General features: G+C 45.8%; 16 protein-coding genes across 16 annotated transcripts; all 16 read right to left on the minus strand.

Annotated features, from left to right (window-relative positions):
- Positions 1–2,012: 2,012 nt before the first annotated feature.
- DQ04_00321110 (ubiquitin carrier protein 4) lies at positions 2,013–2,648 on the minus strand (the record flags this gene model as incomplete). Its single annotated transcript, XM_009308742.1, has 1 exon — positions 2,013–2,648. The coding sequence occupies one exon, from the start codon at positions 2,646–2,648 to the stop codon at positions 2,013–2,015; it is 636 nt and encodes a 211-aa protein (XP_009307017.1).
- Positions 2,649–3,539: 891 nt separating this feature from the next.
- On the minus strand, positions 3,540–4,223 carry DQ04_00321120 (putative U3 small nucleolar ribonucleoprotein IMP3; the record flags this gene model as incomplete). The annotated part of the gene is made up of 1 exon (XM_009308743.1): positions 3,540–4,223. The coding sequence occupies one exon, from the start codon at positions 4,221–4,223 to the stop codon at positions 3,540–3,542; it is 684 nt and encodes a 227-aa protein (XP_009307018.1).
- Positions 4,224–4,476: 253 nt separating this feature from the next.
- On the minus strand, positions 4,477–7,755 carry DQ04_00321130 (OSM3-like kinesin; the record flags this gene model as incomplete). The annotated part of the gene is made up of 1 exon (XM_009308744.1): positions 4,477–7,755. One exon carries the CDS (start codon positions 7,753–7,755, stop codon positions 4,477–4,479), a length of 3,279 nt encoding a protein of 1,092 aa, XP_009307019.1.
- A 175-nt stretch (positions 7,756–7,930) lies between these two features.
- On the minus strand, positions 7,931–8,728 carry DQ04_00321140 (hypothetical protein; the record flags this gene model as incomplete). The annotated part of the gene is made up of 1 exon (XM_009308745.1): positions 7,931–8,728. The coding sequence occupies one exon, from the start codon at positions 8,726–8,728 to the stop codon at positions 7,931–7,933; it is 798 nt and encodes a 265-aa protein (XP_009307020.1).
- Positions 8,729–8,929: 201 nt separating this feature from the next.
- Positions 8,930–9,490, minus strand: DQ04_00321150 (centrin; the record flags this gene model as incomplete). Its single annotated transcript, XM_009308746.1, has 1 exon — positions 8,930–9,490. The coding sequence occupies one exon, from the start codon at positions 9,488–9,490 to the stop codon at positions 8,930–8,932; it is 561 nt and encodes a 186-aa protein (XP_009307021.1).
- Positions 9,491–9,669: 179 nt separating this feature from the next.
- Positions 9,670–10,476, minus strand: DQ04_00321160 (A kinase (PRKA) anchor protein 7; the record flags this gene model as incomplete). The annotated part of the gene is made up of 1 exon (XM_009308747.1): positions 9,670–10,476. The coding sequence occupies one exon, from the start codon at positions 10,474–10,476 to the stop codon at positions 9,670–9,672; it is 807 nt and encodes a 268-aa protein (XP_009307022.1).
- Positions 10,477–10,682: 206 nt separating this feature from the next.
- DQ04_00321170 (putative phosphatase) lies at positions 10,683–12,257 on the minus strand (the record flags this gene model as incomplete). The annotated part of the gene is made up of 1 exon (XM_009308748.1): positions 10,683–12,257. One exon carries the CDS (start codon positions 12,255–12,257, stop codon positions 10,683–10,685), a length of 1,575 nt encoding a protein of 524 aa, XP_009307023.1.
- A 245-nt stretch (positions 12,258–12,502) lies between these two features.
- DQ04_00321180 (ammecr1) lies at positions 12,503–13,063 on the minus strand (the record flags this gene model as incomplete). The annotated part of the gene is made up of 1 exon (XM_009308749.1): positions 12,503–13,063. The coding sequence occupies one exon, from the start codon at positions 13,061–13,063 to the stop codon at positions 12,503–12,505; it is 561 nt and encodes a 186-aa protein (XP_009307024.1).
- Positions 13,064–13,222: 159 nt separating this feature from the next.
- On the minus strand, positions 13,223–13,906 carry DQ04_00321190 (putative Mg transporter; the record flags this gene model as incomplete). Its single annotated transcript, XM_009308750.1, has 1 exon — positions 13,223–13,906. One exon carries the CDS (start codon positions 13,904–13,906, stop codon positions 13,223–13,225), a length of 684 nt encoding a protein of 227 aa, XP_009307025.1.
- Positions 13,907–14,064: 158 nt separating this feature from the next.
- On the minus strand, positions 14,065–14,754 carry DQ04_00321200 (hypothetical protein; the record flags this gene model as incomplete). The annotated part of the gene is made up of 1 exon (XM_009308751.1): positions 14,065–14,754. One exon carries the CDS (start codon positions 14,752–14,754, stop codon positions 14,065–14,067), a length of 690 nt encoding a protein of 229 aa, XP_009307026.1.
- A 380-nt stretch (positions 14,755–15,134) lies between these two features.
- DQ04_00321210 (nucleoporin SEH1) lies at positions 15,135–16,061 on the minus strand (the record flags this gene model as incomplete). Its single annotated transcript, XM_009308752.1, has 1 exon — positions 15,135–16,061. The coding sequence occupies one exon, from the start codon at positions 16,059–16,061 to the stop codon at positions 15,135–15,137; it is 927 nt and encodes a 308-aa protein (XP_009307027.1).
- A 195-nt stretch (positions 16,062–16,256) lies between these two features.
- DQ04_00321220 (hypothetical protein) lies at positions 16,257–18,278 on the minus strand (the record flags this gene model as incomplete). The annotated part of the gene is made up of 1 exon (XM_009308753.1): positions 16,257–18,278. The coding sequence occupies one exon, from the start codon at positions 18,276–18,278 to the stop codon at positions 16,257–16,259; it is 2,022 nt and encodes a 673-aa protein (XP_009307028.1).
- Positions 18,279–18,527: 249 nt separating this feature from the next.
- On the minus strand, positions 18,528–19,469 carry DQ04_00321230 (hypothetical protein; the record flags this gene model as incomplete). The annotated part of the gene is made up of 1 exon (XM_009308754.1): positions 18,528–19,469. The coding sequence occupies one exon, from the start codon at positions 19,467–19,469 to the stop codon at positions 18,528–18,530; it is 942 nt and encodes a 313-aa protein (XP_009307029.1).
- Positions 19,470–19,671: 202 nt separating this feature from the next.
- Positions 19,672–20,652, minus strand: DQ04_00321240 (hypothetical protein; the record flags this gene model as incomplete). Its single annotated transcript, XM_009308755.1, has 1 exon — positions 19,672–20,652. The coding sequence occupies one exon, from the start codon at positions 20,650–20,652 to the stop codon at positions 19,672–19,674; it is 981 nt and encodes a 326-aa protein (XP_009307030.1).
- Positions 20,653–21,863: 1,211 nt separating this feature from the next.
- Positions 21,864–23,531, minus strand: DQ04_00321250 (putative RNA helicase, putative,ATP-dependent RNA helicase; the record flags this gene model as incomplete). Its single annotated transcript, XM_009308756.1, has 1 exon — positions 21,864–23,531. One exon carries the CDS (start codon positions 23,529–23,531, stop codon positions 21,864–21,866), a length of 1,668 nt encoding a protein of 555 aa, XP_009307031.1.
- A 257-nt stretch (positions 23,532–23,788) lies between these two features.
- Positions 23,789–24,115, minus strand: DQ04_00321260 (hypothetical protein; the record flags this gene model as incomplete). Its single annotated transcript, XM_009308757.1, has 1 exon — positions 23,789–24,115. The coding sequence occupies one exon, from the start codon at positions 24,113–24,115 to the stop codon at positions 23,789–23,791; it is 327 nt and encodes a 108-aa protein (XP_009307032.1).
- Positions 24,116–24,185: the final 70 nt, after the last annotated feature.

The following is a 24,185-nucleotide window of genomic DNA, read 5'->3' on the forward strand; positions in this document are numbered from 1 at the left end:
CCCCCCCTTCCTCTCCTCCCGTCATGGCAGAATGACGCGCCAACATCGACACGTAACGACTATCAACCAAGTTGAAGGCAGACGCACAACCATACAAGAACATAATGCAGAGAGTTATATTTTAATACAACATACTGTGCGAGAGATGAAAGACGAACGAAAAAACAAAGGTAATGAAAGACAACACCTCATCATCACAAGAAGCAAACGAATACGGGAGCGCACACTCTTCAGTCTATTTGCAAGTCGCGTCGCACGCATCCTCCACGGTGCTCCACGAATGAACGATTTATACCAACCGGGATTCGAAGGGAAAAAAAAAAACACGCGCCTGTAACACAATCCATGTAAGACGAAACAACAAGGCGCACACTCGTCTGATGAAGAGGTAGAGCAAGAAGACAACCTTCACGTGCAGCATCCTTAACTAATCGAGCAAAGCACACTGGAACCTGATCGAGCCAGCTCTGACATCCACCGCAACGGATGCAGACGGAATAATTACACCGCCACTGCCAAAGCTATCAGAACATGATGAAAAATATGCGAGGTATGGGCATTCTTCTCTGATCAATTNATGCTTCAAGGCGCAATGAGTAGACGATAAATCTCTTCTTTGTTTTGGCGTTGGCAAACAGTGTCTCGACTTTCTCACACTCTGTGCACAAGGAAACAAAGCAAGCCGTTGCAAAATCGCTGAAGAACAAAGCAGAGTTACTCCCTTCGACATTGCAGAAAGACTTTATTGTGATGTATCCATGGATAGACACCTTCCGCTGTTGCGCACCACATGAGTTAAAAACCAACGCAGTAGAGTGAAGGCTACGATCAGATTTATGGCACCGTGAAGAGCGGGGCCTAGCAGGTAATCAAGTAATATGTCACCTCCTTCGATCCCACAAGAAGCCCACGGCTCGCTCTATGCGCAGCGAAAGGAATCGGGTCTGAGGCCACTGACCGATGCAGAAGAAAGGCAAATTCGAATGGTTGTATCACATCGATAAGGCATGCATTGTAGCATGGTCACCTATGCACATATATCACAAAGACCTCCAGGATTACCGTGCAACCATCGGAGCCTACACACGGATGTGCAAGGTTTCAGAAAGCACTTTCCCCCGGCTGGCAACTGGCTCTTCCTCTTAATACAGGCAAGCTCCACCACAAGTCCATAAAAAATTTCTTTCCAATACAAGCCATGACAACTTTCTACCGTCATCCAGAAAGCTCCGACACCAACACTTCTGTGCCGCGGTGCACGGACCAGTTGAGCAGACAATCGATGAGAGGTAATGCATTCACTTTCAGTGCTTCCGGGAAACCACACAAGCTCGTAGATGATATCAGCGTTGGAAGCTTCCTACTGTTGTTTCTCATTCTGTTGAAGAAAAACTTAGAGACGAAAAGAACAACAGGAAAAGAAGCGAACCTTCAAAGCTAGTTCTCATAAAGGAAAAAATAATAATAATAAATACACTTTAAAGAGAACCACATAGCACCCAAACAGAAACAAAATCAGACACGTGGCAGCACCACACTACGGGTAATTGGGAAAACGAAGCGTTTTTTTTTTTTCTTTTGCCACGTTACACTCACTGGGCTGCTAACTCACTTGGTTTGGTCGAATCATTGGTGTCGGCAGTTAAAGCCGATTGGTTCTTTGGTATGAGAAAACGCACACGCAAAGATAAGCAAAGGGAAACAAAAACGGAGCAGAAAAACTAAAGCATTGCTTACAACAAGATCTATACGAACCCAAGAAGAAGACACGGCTTTATCCCCCATCACGACAAGGCACATACATTTAGTGAAGGGTGCGCGTCCAAATGTTTGTATCAAAATGGCGGTTGCAGCCTGAGAAGGTGGTAAATTCAGCAAGTGAGCGTTGCAGCGTCTTTACCTATTCTCATTGTTCATCATATAACTAGGTCTACCTCCACGTGTTCACTTTTGAATAGAAGCAGCAGTTGTCTGGTGGTATGCAGCTACTCCTTTTTTTTTTCTTTGCATTGCTAGATCTCAATGGCATCTGGTTCATAATCCTCTTCGCTCTCAAAACTTGAAGTCGGGGCGCATGTGAGACCCTTGGAGGTGGCAGGAGAGTCTTCTTCGGAGGCACGACGGTTCTTTTCATCCACTCTGATGAACCCCTCTTTCTGGAGTTGGAAGTTTGCGGGAATGCTTCCCAGGGCAGCTTCACGTGTAGCATACATTGCGACATGGTCTTGAATTATCGAAACGTAGGCGATGGGGTCACGTAGCAACTTTGAAGCAGCAGCAGAGTTTAACGGGTCAGCAGGGTTGGGATATCTCAACAGCTGTGGGAGGAAGACGTCAAAGATAATCTGCAGCTCGTACATGGGTGTCCAGGTCTGGTTGATGACGTCCAGGCAGACAGACCCACTTCCCTCGTCCACGTTGGGGTGAAAGATGCGATTGCTGAATCCAATAGAAGGTGACTTGAATGGGTACTCTGGCGGAAGGTGAACATGAATAAGCCATGTCCCGTCTTCGTATGGTGTACCTTCAGGGCCGCGAAACTCAACCCAGAACTCTGACACAGAGTCCGATGGGTGCACCTTCCGCGGCCCCTTCATCAGCTTCATAAAGTCCATCTCCTTTCGGCGTGAAGAACGATCGGCGCACATAATAAACGATTTCGCTCCCCCCTTGACTGCTGCACTCTCTTCTGTTCAGGTGTATTTCCGCTTGTGTTGATGTGTAAGCGTGCGTGTGCGTTCTCGGACTTTGCCTACAACGCGATAAATTGGCTTTTAGTCAACAACAAAGCAAAACAAGAAGCAAGTAGAAGGCGATTCCAGGGTGACAAGCTCATCGCACAGAAGCGCACGGCAATCTAAAATAAATAAAAAACAAACGCGTCGGCAAAGCTCCCATGACCATACGGGCAGAAACGCCATCACAGAGCCTCACTTACACTGAGACAGACACATCGAAAAAAAATTCCACAAATCAAAAGCATGCAACCATAAATGCAGACAAATATCTCAAGGTTACGCCCGACAACTGGAGTGAACTCGTAGTCCCCAAAATCAGAGGTTCCAGGACAACGCAACTTTGTGCTTTTTGTACTTGTTGAACAACGGAAAGCCTTATCTTTTTTGCGGATCTACCACACAAAAACAAAGGAACAAATTCCCTCCACGGGAATCTGAGAAAGCGCTACTCTCCGAGTTGTAAATACCAAAGTGCACTTCCTCATTTCACAGCGGTAGGAAGGAGAGACGCGCCCCCCTCCTCCTCCTCCTCCTCTTCCTCCCCACCCACACACACGCCTGGAACATGTGAACCCAAATCAAGGACTGTGACACTTCAATTTGGCAGAAAACTCCTTTGCATGTTTTGGCTTGACTTGTCACAAACGCAAACGAAAAAAATTTAAACAAGAGAAAACACATCACATGCAGACGGAGACTAAGCAGAAAACAACAGCAGACAAAGTCAGCAGAAATGTCAAAGGAGAATGCCCTTTCTTTTAAACGCATGTTAAACCTTTTCACCGCACATATCCAAGAGAGTTACTCTTCGTAATCATCACGCTGAACATTGAATGAGTCCACGTGATGTTTGATCTTTGAGCCCGGCATCCATGTAATGAGATCCTCCAGGCCCTTCGGAACAAGAAAGGCTGGGTCTCTAACTTGTGTGGTGCCTACTCGAACGTGCCCGTGGTGAACAAGCTCTGCAGCAAGCTTGCAGTTAGGCGCCATACTGAGATCACGCAGAACAGTGGGTATGCGACGCTTGCAGAAAGCCTCCACACCCACTTTATCCACTTCGGCCAAACCAAGTTTCTCTTTAATTAGACCCATGGAGAGCAGCTTGTCTAACATTTGTTGAGTTATCTGTATTCGAACCTTGCTGTCTGCGGGAAGGTAGCGAAGGTGCGCCAGAATCTGTCTGATGAGGCCGACCAGACGCAGGTATCGGCGGTAGTCTTCGCGGTCTTCGAGGTGGTACTTCGTGATGCAGAAAGGTTCGTGCCAGTTGTCCTGTGGGTATTGCATGAAGTCGTGCTTTCGGAGGAGCTTTTTCTCATGATACTTGAGAGGACGGTGAATAGGATTTCCTTTGCTGTGTGATGAGGCCACTGTGAAGTTGCTACGCTTGCTGCGCTTCACTGCCACTTCCTGCTCCTTCACCGCATCCTTGGAGAGCCGCGATTTCAGAACAGAAGCGTGCTGTGCTGTGTCCCGCACCATATGCTACAATACAACAATAATAACAGGAGACAACGCGACTTAGAGAATAGGAAGACGAAGGGAAAAAGAAGACAAACAAAAAAATCTACCGAATACCAAATCTAAACAAGCAGACGCACAGGAGTGACACGTCCATATAATGTAAACTTCACATGACGTTGGGAAAACTATCTACCAACTCCGCAATAGCGCTGAGGTGCACATTGAGGAAATAATTGTCTGCAATCAAGGATGAGGACACGTTGTTGTATCATCAGAGACGTCTGGCACTGACCTGTCGTGTGGGGCGTAACGCCTCCAGTTCTCTCTGAGCTTCCTGTTTCTCAAGGAAAATCCGCATGGAAGTCACCTTTAGCTCCTCCAGTTTGGACAAAAGAGCTTCATTTTCAAGAATCATCTCGTCGTATCGTTGGGCCGCCTTTTGTGCATCTTTTCTTGCATTTTTTACTTTTTTCATGATTCCCTTCTGCTTCTCTTGCTCTTGAGAGACGATCTCGTGATACTGAGCGGCCTGCTCCTGCAGACGACGGTTGTTCGCCGCCACCTGCTTGTTGATATCAATCATCATTTCATTCCGCAATTCTTCCTCGCGCTGACGTATTTCCATTTCTTGCTGTTTCATCATCATTTCCATCTGCTCCACCTTCTGCTTCTCAGAAGCAAGAAGCGAATTGGACCACTTCACCATCTGTCGGTTGTTCTCGAGGTTGTCGACCTTCTCCTTTAGAGAAGCCTCAGTGCGCTGAAGTTGTTGTTGTAAGCGATCATAACTCTTTTGCAGCTCGTTGTATCCAGCAATATTAGACCGTGCTTCATCAAGTCGCGTGGCGTAATTCTCTGCTTCTTCTTTCCAGCGATCAATCTCAGCACTCTTTGCGCGCTCCATGGAATCCATTTCATCCTTCACACTGCCAAGCTGGCCACGTAGCGTCTCCACCTCCACCGACAACTGCTGGTTGTATTTTTGCAGCTCACGGTTTTCACTATAAATCTCTTGACGTTCATCTGCAAATTGTGCACGCTCTTCCTCAAGTGTAGTCTCTAACTCTTTTATTTTCATTTCACACTTGTTCAGCTTCTTCACGATCTTATCACATATTTTCTCCTTTTCATGAGTAATACGTTCAATCTCATCATCTTTCCGCATTAGCAACTCCTTGATTTGCTGCGCGGTCGCCTCATCTGCGACGGTTGAATGAAGTGTATTATCAGCAGATACACCGCTGTTGGACGTGGTCCTTCCAGTCTTGATAAGCTCATATTTTTTTACTAGATCATCCAACTTTCGCTGATGCTGATGGCGAAGCTCCGTGAGACGCTGCTTGACACGAATTTGCTGCTGTAACTGGGCATAAATATCGCCATCAATGGTTTCCTCCTCAACTGCTGCAAGTATAAAAGCATCATTAACACCAGAAGATACGCCAAATCCATCAGCAACATCATTCGTCTCCGAAATACAAACACCATATCGACGAAGGGAAACATTAACCTCCCTAATGCGTGACTCTAACACTTTTCTGGCCCCTTTCTCCTCTTGTAGCTGCCGAAGAATAGCACTACGTTCATCGACATTGCCACCCGTGAGGCCGCTGTTAAGCGATGCGTTGAGTATAGCATTGTTGCCACTCTCCTCTAGCATCCGCTTCAATCGCTCAATATCCCGCTCCTTCTCTACTACAAGTGACTGCGAGAGTTCAAGCTGTTCGGCCAAACTTTTGTATTCCTCTTTGCTTTTGGCAATCTTAGCCTTAATTCGCTCCTGGTCCCGCTCGATCTTTTCACGTAATTTCAGATTTTCATCTCGAAGTGTATTCAAGTCCACCTTTAGCTGTGAAAGTGATTCATTGTCGGCTGCACGTTTTGCTAAATCCTCTTGATGCAGTCGTACTAATTCATCACGCGCGCGGGTAACTTCATCAAGCTGCCGTTGTGCTTGCTCAATTAGGCCACTCGCTGCTTTCTGTGCATACTTCTCAAGGTCTTCTCGGGTATACGTGGATTCTCTCCATGAATCGTACATTGCGGCGAATCCGTTGAAGTAGAATCCAATTTCCTTAACATCCCAGTCATTGTCGGTCGTGTTGTAAGAACCGTCCTGGGGCATCTGGGATCGTATCTCCCGCAGTTGCTCTTCCTGGCATATTCGTTTGATAAAGTTGATTGCAAGGGATCTAAGCTCCCTCATATGGCCCGTCTCATTTTCAAGGTTCCACTGCAACAAAGACTGCCCGTCAATTTCCTTTGATAGCTCCTTTTGCTTCTCGGCAAGCGCCAAGTTCACCTGTTCCAGTTGTGCTTGGAGAGTACGACAATTTTCTTCTAGTTCAAGATTGTCCTTCTCACCGCCTCCTCGAAGATCTGCGTTTTCAATCTCTAGTTCCTCGATACGCTGCCGGAGTTGATCTTCCTTGTTAAAGTCCACATTTCCCAGTCTTCCTTTGAGGTCTTCAATCTGATCAAGAAGGTCCTGAATGCGAGCATCCTTTGGATCCATATTTTTGATGGGCTTATTTTCAATTTGCTTTGCTCTCAGTGCAAAACGCAACGTAGATATTGTCTCTGAAATATTCTTGTCTGAGGGTCCCACATTTGCAAACATGACAGTCTTCGCATTACCTCCAAGGGAATCCTTAAGAAGCATTGTTAGTGGTGAGCCACGGTAGGGGATGTGTTTGCCGCCCTTTACAATGGTATCAATGACAGTCGCTAGTGCCGAAAGGGACAGGTTGATATTACAACCTTCCTTTGCAGTTTCCCCAGTGGCATTGGTTTTGCTCAACTTCTCTGATCCCGCAAGATCCACCACGTTGATTTTGCTTGTAAGCACAATGGGTGAACTCGGATCTTGCTCAAAGTCAAACTGTTCAACCTGAAGGGTGAAAAGTGAATGGGAGCGACTGCTCGTATCGTTCAAGTCTGTGGATGCAGTCTGTCGGCGGTCTGTACCTGCGTTAAACCACCGGATGGCCTCATCAAAACTTGTCACTTCCGGCATCTCTGCGCCCTTTACGTAAAAGTTCTTGGCCATATTTTGCTTGATTTCGAGGTTTATCTGTTTTGAAGCCAAAAGATCGCGTGATTTACCATTGTACAGCTCTACGTAGGATACCTTTACTTTGAATGTCTTTGTTGAAGACGACAGCTTTTTGATTTCATTGAATAGGTAATTAACCACCTGAGGCATCATACCCCACATTTGTGTGTCACTCAATTTACCTGTCATAGTATGCGTCTTGCCGGAGCCAGACTGTCCATACGCAAAGACCGTCGCATTGTAGCCTTGCAATACGGCCTCGACGAGCGGCTGGACTTCTTGAAGAAATATATCACGCTGAGTATATGTATTGTTGTACACAGCATCAAAAGCAAAAGTATCCGGGTCACCAATAGGGTGTTGAACTACAACTTGGTTTGTCGCGAGGTCAAGACGCACAAGAGCTTTGTCGCCTCGCTCTGCCTCATATGGCAACAAGTTACGACAACGGACAACCACACGGATATTTTCCGCACCGGGCTGCTTTTTCACCATCCTTCTCTTTTCTATTGATGAAAAATCACTGTATTTCCCCTCACAACTATTCCCGGATACAAGTGAAAGAAGACAAAGAAGCAAGAGATGCGTGCAAAAGGCGTAAGCTACTCTCCCATACAGTCATTTTTTTTTCCATACAGAAAGATGAACAAACGGACATGAAGACAATGCCTTATATTTCACAACGCCTAAGAGAGTCGTAAAACTCACGAATCGGCACAAATGCAACGTCCATTCTCCCGTTGGCATGAATGTCCTCATTCTGCGAAATGTCCAGATACGGATCCTGGTACAAGGTACCAACCTGAGGATCACGAGGAGGCGCACCTTTCAAAACTCGAGCAACAACAATGCCAACACACCGTCCATTGTCCTTCCGCACAACAGGTCCACCACACATACTTAGAATGAGAGGTGACTTCAGCGACGCCAAAACCACGGTGCCATAGTCAAGAGAAACAAGTGCCGCTTTGCAATTTCCCTCAATACAAACTGGTGTCACTCGCAGACCGTCATCATTGGGATTGGTCTTTTCCTCTGAAACATCTATTCCATGAAACAACAGTTCCGTGTCATTCTCGATGGGATTGAGGTCCAGATCTACCGAGATCAACTGTAAATCTTTTAACCTTCTTTCATCTCTGCACCTAAGAGACACAACATCAACGTTAGGAAAAAAGTTCTGCTTGAACTCCATCTCGAGCGAGGCCTCCACCAGGCCGTTGCTATGTGGCTTCAGCAGTCTTGTGCTAATGTGGCGCTCACCAATCGCCCGCAGCCCAACCGTATCGCCATAGATTTGTCGGTACCTTACCGGACATGCTACATGAGCCGCGCTCAAGACGTGATAGCTATAGAAACCGCTCAGTTGTTTAAATGACACGAGAAAACCACTGCCGCGAACTAGTGGCAAAATTGTATTCCCCTTTTGCGTCCAAAGAAAGTAGGAGGAGACTGCCACAACTGACATTTCACTACTACCCCGTCTCAAGGGAAACAAAGAAAAAAAAGGGGGAGAGTAGGAAAACAAAAAAAAAGAGGGAAGAGAAAGAAAGAGAAACGGGCAAGCGAGAGGAAGGATACTCAAAACTCAGCTGTTGCCACCCGCAACGTACTTTGGCGTCCACGCGGTTCGTCACGCAGCTTCGTGATAGTACACAGGTAAGCTGAGCTAATATACATGAGCGCGGCTCATAAGCTTCAGAAACTCCTCTTCGCTCACTGTGAGTGGTTCCTTGATCTCAGTTTCATTCTTGCCAAACGAAACTGATGGATGGGCGAAGAGGATCATCTCTGCCAGCTCGTCATCTGTCAAATCAATATCTAGCGAGTCCGCAATAGGACGCAGATCATCAATGCCAATGTACCCCTTCTCGCCAACATCTATCAGTTTAAATGCACGAACAGCCTCCGATCGATTCTCACGCTGCATAATTTTTGCAAGAAGAACACTGTGGAACTCATTGAAGTCTACCGCACCAGTGATGGAGCCGCCCACGTGCCGGAGCAGATGGCCAAGCTCCTCTTTGCTCACATCATACCCGAGGGCACAAAGTGCCACCTTCACATCTAGCGCCTTGATGCGCCCTGTACCCTCCGAGTCGAACAGATCAAACGCCGCGCGAAGCTGCATTTTGTGTTTCTCCGACATGGGGATGGCGAGCGGTGTTCTTTGCTCTCCCTTTTCGCCACCCGAGCTCTTCGTTGTGCTCTTCGTCTTGCTTGTATTCATTGCTACAGACGTGGCACGTCAAAAACCACCAAAGGAACTGTAAACGAAAGGGGGAAAAAACGAGACAAAACATAACGAAGGCAATTCGACTGAGTAAGTCAAGTATTTTCAGCCCTTGGATCTTTCCAAAGTGTATATATATATATATATATATATATACAGGGCTTCTTTTGCATCAGCTACGACAACTGCACGGAGCCCTCAGTGTGGTAGTAGCCGTCATGCGACCCTTGCATGCGACAAACGTCAATTATCGAGAACGTGACATCACCGAAGTCATGGTGTTGATAATCGGCCCAAATCGACAGAGGTATTCTGGTGCCGAATTGAGCCTGTTGGTTACGCCTAATCTTCGCTACTGTTAAATGAGGAACATAAGAGTCGTGTGGGTTACCCTTCATGTCTACACCCAACCCATTTCCAACCTTCTGTCGAATCTGACAAATAGCACTATCGAGGACAAAGAAGTCTGCCTCTGGAATAACGCGAACAAAAAGGACACGGCCAAACCCAAAAGTTCCTAAACCCCGAAAACGAAGCTTCATTGGATGGATCGGGGAAAAAACCTGCGAGACACATTCGTGAATGGAGGGAAGCACCTTCGCCCACTCACTCTCTGGAATTGTCATCACACCCAAAGTGATGTGAAGCTTTGTGAGTGGAACAAGCAGTGGGGCGTGCTGCTGATGTGAAAAAAGAATTTGTTCATGCATCTCCTTCACACGTGTACTGATGGCATTCCTCACCGGGAGGCGCAATGACAGAAAGTGTGTCGGCCGCTCTCGTGCACTCCACGCGGGAGGAACAGTCTGTCGCGTTTCGCCTGTTGTAAAGCTCGTACGAAGCTCACGGCGATACCGTGACTGCACATCCGTCTCTTCTATAGTGACCCCAGAGGCTATACGGCGGTCAACAATGCGGTGATTGATGGGAAAGTACAGCCCCCTCTCACCCTTCTGCAATGCATTAAAGGAACGCCTAAGCATATTTGTCTATCCAATGCAGAAAATATATACATATAGTCATACATCAGAAACAAATAAGAAGAGAGAAACAGATTTATGTTCACACACCAATAAGTACACACACCCACACGGGGGAAAAAAGTGTGAAATGCAAAGAAAAAATTTTGGAGGCAGGCAAGTCGTCAACACCTTGGCAAGTCTTCGAAATAAATAGGGAGGGGAAGATTCTACGACTTTTCCTCACTGTCCTCCGCCACAAGATCTGCTGGATGGAAAGTGAGAGCACGCTGTCGAAAGTCACTATGCAAAGTGTCCTCAAGGGCAATAGAAGAAGCAAGCGCTATTTTCCGAATTTTTGTGTGCTTTGCGTCGACACGATTCACATTAAAGTAGAGGTCTTGGATAGAATCGGCCCACTCGAGGAAGAACTCATAAATCAATTCACGCTCAACAGGACTGTGTCTTACTTTGACAGGGTCATGTGCGTGTGCAAACGAGTCCGCGAGACACCTAAACGCGTACGATTTAACAGAGGGTTTTACTGGAAGAGAGATTACGTAGAACGCCGATACAACCATGCCCAATGTGTGTCGAACAGATCTACTCAAGATGCGGGCTATTTCTTCCGGGAGAGAGTTCCGCTCATTTGGTCCCTTTCTTTTGAACTCAACAATGGCATCACAAGCTTCTACACTAAGTGCCGGGGCCGACATGGACCTAAACCAATCACAGACAAGAAAACTAAGGATACCCACATCCGTCATTGCATTCACGTTGAATCGGCGTCTATTAATGGAGAGTCTACACGCACTAAGTGTCGCTTCCCCAGGAGATGCACTGGATGCGAGGGAAAGAAGTGCCAATTCCGCATTAGAATGACAGCCTTTCGTCAAATTCAACAGTCTACAAAGAAGAACATGAACCACCATGGGTATGAAACGGTAGTAATCCGCCTGTTCTCCGTGTAACACAAGACGCTGTCGCTGTAGAAACAGTTCGATGTCAATAATTGCATCAGATATTTCCACTCGAAACGCCTGAGTAAGCCTCCACAAGTGCCGTTCAAAATCGTAAATAAACTGTGCTTGTCTTGAAGTTTGAACGGCTCCAGGTCGATTTTGCCGAACAAGTTTTATAACCTCTGCACTTGGCATATGCTGGCTGTAAACTAAATAGCATGCAATCATGAGTCCAGTTCGTCCTAATCCCGCATGGCAGTGAACAAGAACCTTACCAGAGTTCTTGACATGGTAGTCCATCACTTGGACGCTTCGCAGCACAATGTCCTGTTGCGGCGCTGTCATATCAGGCCAGGGAAACTCATAGTAACTAATGTTGTGCCTCATCAAATCCTCCTCCCCGTTGTAACTGTAACCAGTAGACGCGTAAACTCCATCAGGCCCACAGCTCGCATGTTCACCTTTCTCTTGCAGATTGAATACTCCTGTAATATGTTTTTCCTTGAATTGCTGGATAAGGAGATATTTCAGAAATAACGAGGTTGACGGTCGCTGACTTGCAATCACATCTGTCCCTACCCAGTTTGAATTCAAGCCCTCTATTGCTGTATCTGCCCGCTTTTCCTTTAGTGCCATCCAGCTTTCATGCTTGCATTTCACACCACCGCAAAACGAGCAGTGAATTCCCTGTCGAGCTCTGTCGAGGAACCCGTCAACTCTGGACTCATCAACCTTTTTTAGCCTTTTTGTTCTTGACTTTAAGAACAAGGCAGATTTGCTAGGACTTTTGGCTGACCGATCTTCTGGCGGAACATTCGCCTCGTCCACGAGACCGCCCAACATAGGTTACGCACTGGGAGAGAAAGAAAAAAAAAGGGGGAAAATAAGGTCTCGCCAAAACAACACACAGCAAAGTATGCTCAAGCAACAGCCCATATTTTCACAGCTGAGAATGAGCGAAAAAAAATATATTTGCAGAAACCTATCTTTTACTCTTTTCTCACTTGCCTTCCCCAACCCCTTCATCAACACCATGATGAACTTGATTGGGATAGAGAATATGAAAGGGGTAAAATACGCCCTCATACTTATGCCCTTGACTCTAGGGATGCAAAGCACACATCAGCCTTGCTTTCCTGGTAACGGGTCACATCCACTTCATTGAGAACAGACTCCGTCACATCACCACTATAGCCAGCCTTCTTAAGCAAATGATGTAACGCTTGCTTATGATCCCAACCCTGTTCTGGCATGACCGAGGGAAGGAAAGTTGCACCGTAGTGTTTGTATTTAATTCTGATTCCGTGAACACCAAGCACCCAGTCTTTCCAGTTTGCCGCCTTTTCAAAGGAATGAAGAAGGCACACAGAGCAAGTCAATGACGGGAGCTCCTTTAGCTCAACTGGAGGAAAGCGGCTGTCCTCAAACGCAGAAGCTATCGCGTACCTTTTGAGTTGCTCATGCAGTGGCTCAGCATCGAAATTGCCGATGCAACCTCGAAGCCTACCATGCAGAGTTTTCAGGCTGACGAATATTGGGCAAGGGTCGTTAGGGATGCCTTCAGGAGCATTTGGAATCTTTTCGTTTTTCAGTCTGCTAGATATAACAGCAAAGCAGTACCTTGCCATATCTGGGGTTGCCTCGACCATCTTGTGCACACTGGATGAGAAACGACAAACCAAAACAAAGCAAATATATATGCAATGTGAAACAAAAACAAAAAAAAAAATTATAGACCAGACACAAAGAAAGCAGGGTGTCTCCATGACTCTTCACTCCAAATACCAAGATTCTAGCAGTCTTATTCTTCAGGTCCACATGTCATCACCACGCGCCTCACTTTGGGGAATAATAAGGGCACACAAGAAACACGTGATGAAGACACCGGTGATATCCATCAGCACTTGGATACAAGGTGCTGCGTGCTCCTTCCTGATACCCGAGAATTTGAATAGAAAAGGCAGAGTCGTACCTAATAACGTAGATACCACCATAATACAAAAAAGCGACAGGGACACAGCAATCGTTGAAAAGAATTGACCTCCGTAGAAATAGTACACTCGAGCAAATCCAACCACAGTCAGCAGTAAAGAGCTTATGAGGCCACAAACAGTCTCCTTACGCAAGACCAGAAAATAGTCACCTTGACGAAATTCTCGAGTTGCTAAACCAGTGATGCACCGCACTGTGGACTGATTCCCCGCATTTCCACCTGCACCTACAAGCATTGTCAGAAACATTGGAATAATAACGTGTCTGCTTATAAGATCCTCGTACATTTCAAGTATAAACTGAGAAAGAGACTGAAACAGTAAAAGCGCAATAAGTACAACTGTCCTCTGGCACACCACATTTGAAATGCCACTAAAATTCAGATGGAGGTACGATGTCTCCTGCCGAATCTCATCCACTTTGGTGCATTGTATGACTATCCCCTCTTCCATTCCTTCCACTAAGGGTGCATCAGGCTCAACCTGAGCAGATGGAATCATTGGTCCCTTTTACAATAAATAAGAGAAGAAAAAAAATGGATGTGAAGACACAATCTGAGACACAGGGGAAAAAATTGCGCACGAGAAGTCATGTAGCCCTTGTATGTCCCTTTCTTTCTATCCTTATGAATATGTGACGTTCCGCGCCATTACAGTTTTTATACAAAAAATGAAGAGACTACCTCTTTGGTGGGATGAGCGTCCCGTTCCGATAGCACCTCTTGCTGATTAATAAGTGTACCTCGACACCGGTGCCCTGCAACACAGATGTACCCCATTTTGTCAAGCGTTCTCTCCAAAAATTCGACCAACCTCAATGTGTTGTGCTTCGAGCATAGCAGCTCCTTGCACCCTTTCATCGAAAGGTCAGCTGGCAACTCCAGTGGAGTAGAAAGACAAAGAGACGCATCATAGCAAACGTGGCAACAGTCCTTGATAAGCTCACATTGAGATGTCAACTTCCCATGCCTTGCGCACCATGTCTTGTGGTCAGTTTGCACCCAGTCATTGGAGGTCACAAGTCCCACATTTCGTGCACGATTAGATGTAGGTGCCCATGCCACATTTACTGAAGGTGTGAATCGTGCCTCCCCGGGTGCTTGCTGCGGGCGGCTACCTTTTGGTGGCAAAACGTATGAGGCGGGTGCAGATACAGGTACAGGTGCAGTGGACGCAGCCGCAGTACTATCGCTGAACTGACCACGGCAGGCAAATTGGGGTAGGCATTCAAATATACCTTTGCGGACCTCCTTCATTTGATGAATATTCCTTCTGCGATTGTGAAGACTACAAATAACCATCTCCGTCTCATTTCGTTGACGGCACTCCTTATGGGGTTTACAGCGCATTTGTCCAGAATGCTCATCTAAAGGCACCAAATCAACCTTTGTTCGTTTGCGACGATGGATGGAACAAAACCCCATCTCGACGGTGGACTTGCTGCCATACATCCCGCAGTGCAGCAACGAAAGCCCCCTAGAAAATATTTTTTTTTCCGAAAAAGGATTGTACTTGAGAACACCGCAAAACGAATTATTGTGTGGGTGTGTGTGAGAGAGAGAGTGAAGAAAGTGAATATGAAAGAAAAAGGAAATATGTGTTCCAACACTTTTCCTGCGAGCAGTCATCGCGTCAAGGACAATCAGGTGTGCATGTTCACCAAGAAAAACAGCGCCTACTATTAGACTTTTTGTTGCCCTTTGATTTGACTTTTACTTTGCTTCTTCCATCAGGGCATGTTCTGTGACACCTCCTCCCATGAGTGATGGTCTGAAGGGTCTCTCGCCTGAAGAACTGTCATTTCCATTGCCTCATCATCGTTAATCAGGTACAATAATGTGGCCGAACGACTCCATGCTGCACAAACAGCGCCACGAGGCCAACGAAAAACGTCACAATCATAATCTTCAAGAGCAGGTGAAATACAGTTCAGTCGCACAACGTACACGCAGCAACGACAACAAATCACAAGCAGCTGAAATGATCTTCCGACCGAAGGGCCCCAGACAATATGGTGAATAGAAGCCTCAGCCTTTTCAGGACGTACGTTGCGAACCCGCTCAAACTGTTCATGTTCCTTCGAAAACCGATAAAGGTAGAAGCATCCATTCATGCATCCAACAGCTAAAGTCATGGCTTCATCAACTGAACTTGGAAACCAAGCAATGGAAGTAATTCCACCACGCTGCGTGTCAAGAGGACGGCAGACATCGGTCTCTTGAGTAATCTTGTAAACACAGTTCAACTCCAATGGTTGGATATCGTAGAGACGCACACATCCATCCAGTGATGCGGTCGACAGAAGAAGAACATGATGTTGCCGAGGAGGAATAAATGCCACATCTGTGATCACATCCTTTTCATAACCTCTAACAGATGAACACTTCCCTGCAGAAGCCACTGTTTTGTCACCTTGCTTAGTGACATTCATCTTGTACACGTAAATCCAGCGGTCCGCACCTGCAGTAGCCAGCAAAGGCCCATGCTCCCTATGCAGACACCATGCAACACGTGTCACTGTAGACACGTGATCCCTGAGAATGCAGCATAGGTTCCAGGCACTGGACTCTGTCTCTACGGGATCCCTATGAAAAATATTAACACCTTTGTCACTCGAGCACGATGCCAATAAAGTACCTGATGGATCTAGCGCCATGTGATGGACAAATGTCCGGTGGGCTGTCTTGCAGGAATACATACTACCTCCCACATAATAATCCTTTCTTTAAGAGAAAAGGGGTATGTGTATGCAAAAATAAGTGGAAGGAAGCAAAAACTTTCCGATTATCTTAAAGCCAGGACATAGAAACCATTTAAGGACTAACTCCTCCCAGTTTAGCTGCGTAATAACTCAGTCTCCACCTGTACATAGCTCAACCACATCAGAAAGCTTTCTGGAAATTGAGACAAAAGGAGAGGGGTTGACAATTGCAGCAAGTGCAAGCAAAAAGTTGTTGAACTCATCTTTGGATATCTTTCCCGGCACCGCACCTAATTGGAATAAGGTCTCGACTTCGTCACCAAGTACACCTAATTTTCGAAGCAAGAAAGGCTTCAACACTTCCTTTGAAAGAAGCATAGGAAATCTCTTCTCTTTGAACCTTGTGAAGATGCCAGTGAGAACGTTTCCGTGCTCACTGAAGTAGTTCATAACGTCCTCATCGTAAAGTGCAGAGAAAAGGTCTTCCTTTGGATCGGCATCGTAATGATTTTCTATATGCTCCACCAAGCTGGTTATCGACCATGTACTGAACTGTGATACCTTGGAAAGGTAGTTGATCATGTCTGAAGCACATGTAATACCCTGTGAAGGATATAGCGCGCGCACTACTTGACGATCTTGTGGCTCAAAAATGGTATCAACACACCCTTCAATTTTTTCTCTGTTTAGAGGGAGCCCAGTTGCCGCGAGCTCACAGAAAACCCTACCCAAATAATCATGCACTTGAGTAAGCTCTTCAGCCGCTAAGCAATTTTGTATGGCAGAAAGATATTTCTCATTTGTCTCCGGGCAACAGTGGAGTGAATCAATACCTGCGGTAACATGTGCAACCATATTTTTACCATGCTCTTTACAGGCATCAGCCAAAGTTTCATCCTCAGAACGGAACTGGTGTTGCGTGAACAGTGAGCAATGACCACCATCGTTAATGCAAGACAAAAACTTCAGAGTTAAATCGTACTTCTGTTGGTCGTCACGAACAACATCGAGGATTCTCAAGGGAGATGCAACTGACTGGCAAACATGGGCTACCGCAGCAATCAGTTCGTCAGCTCCCATCCGCTCCGTCAGTTCAGGGCCCAGTTTCGCTTTGGCAATAAACTGGCAAATAGTATTCTTACTTAACTTCCATGTACGCCTCTGTGCCTCTTTCAAGTAAAGCATCGCCGTATCTGTGATGTTTTGGAATGTAGATTGCACATCTGAACGAAGATTACCAATAACGGGAGGCTGGGATTCGTGGGTGTCACAGAACAAGTTGGTAGCAGTCTCATTCCAGCTTTTCCAGTGAGCCTGTAAGGAGAGATTATTTTCGTCTAAAATGCCTTCGAGTACCCTTAACCGGTTTTCCGTCTCTAACGAACGTTCTGTTATCGCTTCAAGTAGCCGATTCTTCTCTCTGACTTCTTCAAGGATACGCTCATGACGACTCTTTGCCGCCTGCTCGAGGAGATACAGAGTTTCTAATTCCTTCGTCAGCGCACCATGTTTCGAGAGTTTTTCGTGCAGCGTGACTTCGTGTGCGTAGCGTCGCCAACTCTTGACAAGACCAGGGACAACCCGTAGCACCGCTCCCCTCGTCGCAAGACGTTGGAAGCCCCTCTTCTTCGCATTCACATGATTACAGAGGGCCTTCCAAGCCCTAAAGCACATCTTTACCCATAATTTGTCTAATTTGCAAACAACGCGCCTCATCACGTCTTCTTCAAGAGCAGCACGACGCTGCAAAGAAGAGGCAAGACTAACATGGTAATCGAACTTCTGTCGGATACATGCAAAACACTCCGCATAAGATCTTCGTTGGATCACTTCGCCATGACTCAAGGCTTGAGTTCTCGTGAACATTATCGCCGGTACAACTTCATGGAGTGCCTTTTGCAGGAGATCTCCATATGTGCCCAAGAAAGCCGCACAACGATGAAGAACAGGTAAAACAGTTGCAAGAAGAAGCTCTTCCTTGATACCTTCAGAGGCTTCATATTCCCCCATCTGCTGCAACAAAATTTCAGCAGCCACAAAGGGGCTTCGATTTGACTCTAACACTTGATCCACATGATCCGACCACCACTTGATCCGCACCTGCGTTGCTTCATCCTTCTCGGCACCATCGAACGGATCAAAGGACGCACTACGCTCCGAATCGGAGACCATAAGAGATGCTATATTCACAAATTGTGCATTTTTCTTTCTTGCAAGCATTGGACTGGCACAAACACCGCCAAGTCCACTTTATATGGGAGACAAATACACAAATGAAAGCAACAAGCAAAAACTTTTGCCTCCAGGCCCCAAGAACCAAACCAAATACCAAGAGATGCGCTGCACCATGGGTCAGGAACTCAGCTATTGCAGCTGAAGCAATAAATAAATATAAAAAAGGGGGGAACGCCAACATCATTATCAGCGGCTCAAGATTCCCTGTCGAAACCGCACCGTGAGTGAATTCTTAAACATTCCTGTGAGAATCCACTTCCACACCTTGATAAAGACAACCACCATCAGCAAAATAAAGAGTATTCGCTGCATAAATAAGCGGGACTGTGACTGGACACTCATTTGAGTAAGACGTTGAAAATCCTCGTTCAGCTTCCTTTGCGTAAGGGACGCAAAAGAAACCATCTCTTCAGCAAGCTGCGACTGCTGAGAGCTACGTGCACCTCGACGGAGAAGCTCTCCCCTCATTTCGTGCACCTCTTCCCAAACGTTCTTCACAAAACCTTTTCGCAGCCACCTCTCCCTTACCGTAATTTCGTTAAGTATAGAGGTCTTACGGAAAAAACGCCCTTTTTCAACAGCCAGTTCGTAGCGATTACACATGCCCGTAATAGTTTGCTCCGTATTTTCTTTAAATTGTCTCCAATCAGACTCAATTTCTTGAAGCGAGCGGGCCTTTCTAAAACCGGAAGCCTGTTCAGCAGCCTTTGCGTTACGCCGAAATACACCACCAGATCGCCCCAGTTCGTCGTCACTACGCGCACGAGTTTGTCGGTATCGTTGGTAAGCCTCATTTCCCTTTGTATCTGCCTCGCATTCCCTCAGACGCTTAATCAGTTTTTCATGGTGTTCTTTGATAATTTTGTATGCCGCGTTTACTTCAGACATTCGCTCGTGTGATCCTCCTGGTCGGTCCGGGTGATTACGAACTACGAGTTCTCGAAACTGTTTCGATACGTCATCCAGGCTTGTTGCGTTAGTGACAGTAATTTCAAGAACGTCGTACGGATTCTTTCCCTCAGGAGTGCATGGAAGCTCTTTGCTGGCAGAAACAAAGGCTTTGCTTTGGAAAACACCCCGGACGGTTCCCTGTGCAGAAAGTGTGAGTACTAGACGAAAACGCAACATACCCCTCTCGCTAGCTCCAACCGCAGCAACAAATATAGACAGATGACAATAGTGGTTGAAACAGAAAGACACCGAGAAGGAAAAAAAGGGGGAAAACTACATGAGATATCGGTCAAAACACCCTAAATATATATATACGTACGTATGAGAGGAGACACACCATCTCTATCTTTCACTTTACCCTGGTCTTCTTTTTTTTGTTTTACATGGCATTAAACTGCTCCTTCGCCAGCTGTATGTTCTCCAATAATCCCATCATGTCACAGTCTGTCGGTGTGGCTACAACCTTTTTCCTTCCCGCGTACTTTGCAGCAGTAGCTGCATTGTACGTGACGCAAGTCCCGTCCGAGAAGACAGTCGTACGCACTGAATCCCCATCATCGCTTGTAAAGGGGAATAAATCTACCAAATTCATCAGATTTTCAGGTCTTTTATCGAAGTCTTTCCACAGGTTCACACCAGCTACTTTAAGAGTCCTGTATTGCGGAGGGTCTACCCTTAAACTCTCTTTCCGCACAGCTTTAAAGGATGGTTCAGATCTGGTGCACTCACTTACTTCTCTACTCCTTCGCATCACCACACCGCGCGACGACGTCATCATCACCATTAATTTGCCGTCGTTTCCATCCAAAATCGAGCTTGTTGTAACCTTTTCGCCTTCCTGCGTTTCACTTACTCGGCATGGCCCAGCGTTTTCATCTTGAAATAGGAGATATATTGTCACACCTTTACGAATAAGTCTTTCTACCTTAAACCCAGTCTTATTCCCATAAAGAGCAGAGCAGACGTAGAAGATGCGATTTCCATACTCCATTATGTAATGGTTTTTCCACGCAAAAACTTCACTATTTCCTCCTTCAATATCATCACTCAATTCACGCGTATGATTAGTGGCGCTCATGGGTCGTCTTTCCTCCGTTGGTTTCTCGGAGGTCGCAACTGAGACAGCTTCGGTCGTGACAACATTAGTCTCACGCTTCAGTAAATCATCAAACTTAGCTTCCAAGAGATCCCGTTCTTCATTTCCAACGACAAAGTACGTTTTGGATGCATGGCCTTCACCAACGACGATCTTTCTAGCCTTTACAGAGTCAGCTATTACTGCAAAACGTTCAATCTTTGAAGTTGCCCCCACACCAAGCTCGAGCACAGAACCCAGATCATCCCTGTACCAAGGCAACATGCTATGTATGTCCGCGTCGTCAACAAGATACAGCCACTGACAGGTGCAATTCTTCCACTCAGGGGGAAGGCGCTTCCCCCCGACAGGTTGGCAAAGCCAAAACGTATCCTCCCCAGCGAGAGCAACAGCGAGCAGCGTTACTTCTTCCCCTTCATTTATCAACGGCATTGCTACCTTTTTTTTTTGTTTCAGAACGTTGTTTTTTTTATTAGATCAAAAAGAAAAAGATCGAAGTTCCCACTTTAGACGATGCAGAATAAGAAAAAGGCATTTGTTTTGGATTTTTCGTCTCAATTTGGTTCCTGTAACATCCGAAGAGAAGGCCCCCTATGTCTGTCAGGCTGCCTGGTCATCTGTTCCCCCACCACACACTCTGCTTAGGGGTACCATGCATGCCCTCTGATGCAAGCCACAGCAGTTTCACAGTCAAGGTCAACATAAGACCATACTATTCCCACCTCCATGCATCCCGATTTCTCACACCAAAACCGCATCCGCAGATACTTATAGCAATCTCAAAACTATGTCACCACCAGCACAAACTCTTCATCTTGACGAATACCTTAGCCATCCTTGTATGACCCACACCAAGGAGAAACAACAGTCCCATCGCACAACTAGGCCACAAATAAGCGAAACCAGCGACTTTTCGTTAATAAACGGAGACCGTAATTTTTTTTTCCGTCACCGCCCTCAAGAAAGGTCACGCAGAGAAAAATCCCCAGCAGACCAACAAAACTAAAAATGACACGTATACGGTGTTACGTGGTCAATAATAATAAAAAAAGAACAGGAAAGCGACTTGCCAAAACATGAAGATTTCGCCGCAGTTCATACACACCGTAGAACCTGCCCGACCATTTAGCACACTAAAGAATGGTTTCACTTTACTCCAAGGGTTTTTTTTTTGCTTTTGCCTCTCTGGAGGCTTCCTGCGCCAATGCTACCTCCTCTATGAACAAAGGCACGGCAACTACCACATGCGGTATACTTAACTGTATGCAGAACTAATATAAAATTCTACCCAAACATCGGTACCAGAATCAAAGAGGAAAAAAAAAGGGAATCGATTGTATCCATAGTCGCCCAGCACAAATGAACGTGAATTAAGCGTGTCTCGAAGAGTTTATAAAACTTGTTAGTCGGATTAGCCATAGTTTCCCCGTTTCTTCCTTTTTTTGTGTGTGATTTGTTTGTTAACCTATCATTAGCTACACGCTACTCTTATTCGAATCCTTATCTTTCGCAACTGTAGCGTCATGCTCCAATCGTCGGAGTTGCCTCTCCATACGTTGATCAGCCACAAGCATTCTTTTCCTCGTGCTCACAATCATTCTCTGGGGAGTACATCGCCGAAGACGACGACGTGTCTGACGGTCGGACTTTATTTCAAGCATCCAATCCTCAACAAAATTGCCTGACTCTTTCATGGCACGAGCAATTGGTGGAATTCGTTCTTTATCGTCCTCAGTGAAGAATGTTATGGCTGTACCAGTCTTTCCAGCACGTCCACATCTACCTATTCGGTGAATATAGGCCTCAACAGTTGTCGGAATATCAAAATTAATCACTGTACCAACATTCTTGAAATCGATTCCTCGGGAAAGAACATCTGTTGTGATAAGAACCCATATCTTCCCAAGACGAAAATTCATCATTGTATCATCTCGTTCTTCATGTGTCATCTTAGAATTCATTACTGCAATATGGAGACCTTGGCACCTTATTTCCTCACAAAGCTCTTTTGTTCGTTCAATGCTCTGAACAAAGATAAGTACTGGAGGGTTTATCCCCTCGCGAAGAATGTTGCGCATTGCCACAATTTTTCCCAGCTCGTTTCCACAGAAAAGAAGCTTCTGTGAGACATTCTTGCTTGCCGAGGCGCGACCAGAGACAATAATACGAATAGGGTCAGAGCTCATTACCGAACGAGCTATTGCTTCAATCTTGGCACTCAGTGTGGCAGTAAACAGTGCAACCACTTTCTCTCCAGAAGTGCATGCAGTGAGGACAGAATCTACCACTTGAAGGTTATCAGTCGTGGAATCCCACAGACGGTCTCCTTCGTCAAATACAAGATACTGAATGTTACTAAGATCAATAAGTTTTTTTTCCATCATTGAGAAAACACGCCCAGGTGTGGTGACAAAAATGTCCTTGTTGCGCGTCGATTGACCATGCTGAACAAGTCTCCAGCGTTGTCCTTTCATGAGAAAAAAAGCTTCTCTTTCTATCTGTTCAGCTAGCTCCATTGTTGGAGTTATGATAAGCGCTCTCACACCAGCTTCGGGACTGGGTTTTTTCAACCGATGAAACATGGGAATGAGGAAGGCAATTGTCTTTCCTGAACCAGTTGGGGCACACGCCAGCACATCTCTCCCGCTAAGCAAAGATGGAATGGCTTGCATTTGAACTGGTGTTGGAATGCGATGGTTTCGCTCAAACAAATTGGTAACCAAGCGCTCATCAACAGACAATGGAGGACGTACAAGGTCTGAAAGATGCTCAATTGGATGTGGCACATCAACACCCTCAACCTCCAATTCATTTTTACGCCATATATTTTTTATTCTCTTCATACTTATGGTTGGAAGGGGCTTGTGGGCCATGGTGGTGGTGATTGTACTGCTGTTGTCGGGAAAATTCTCGTTCGTCGAAACCTTGTCTATCATGGACGTTAAACTCTTGGAGTTCCCAAAAAGATCCAGGGTGCGACTAGGAATAGGTATCTCTGCGCCATTCTCACATAGAAGTGGCGAGGTACCACAAGCAACTGGCAGGTCCTTGTTGGCATTTCCAGACCGGAAACGCTTCATGGCAGTGCCATGCTTCTCCGCATCAAATTTTGCCCCTCTAGAAAGAGCACTAAAAAAATCCATCGCGGTTCTGTAGTATTCAACAAGAAGACAAAGGGGAAAAAGTGCCACACAAGGAAGAAAACTCAAAAATAAAACAAGAATAAAAAGACAAGCAGATGGCCGCTGTCCTTTATTCCTCGCTTTTGCTTGTTTTGCTTCCTATATCAAGCAACATCTACTCGCCACGTGAGACGCTATCATCAAAAACAACGGTTTCACATATTAAAAATTTTCAAAAAAAGTAAAAAATAAAAAGCGTGGATAACGGAATGCGATGCTTACGTAACGTATTCCGATCCGTACAAGCTCTTGACGCAGTGCTTAAAATACTGCATAGGAATTTTGCAGCCCTCAAAATTATACCCGTTGTTGCGAAGGCATAATCCAATGAGGCAAGACATCGCTGCACACTGCGGTGGCGGTTCACCTTCATTCTCACCCTTTATCCTCACACTATGACCAACACCTGACCGCCACGCAGCAATGCATTGGTCAAACGAAGAAAGCTCCTTGGTGCATATTTGATCTAAATCAGAACTCCCTAAATTTTTCTCTGTGCACTTTCTCCAGTTATCTGCTTCATCTTCACAAACGCTATAATCCATTACTTAGAGTTCCCCTAAGCCGTTTTTTTTGTACAAAAACAAACGGTTAAAAAGAAATTTCCGAAAAAAA

Source organism: Trypanosoma grayi (genome assembly GCF_000691245.1).
Source record: "Trypanosoma grayi strain ANR4 Tgr_32_V1, whole genome shotgun sequence".
NCBI classification, from domain to species: domain Eukaryota; phylum Euglenozoa; class Kinetoplastea; order Trypanosomatida; family Trypanosomatidae; genus Trypanosoma; species Trypanosoma grayi.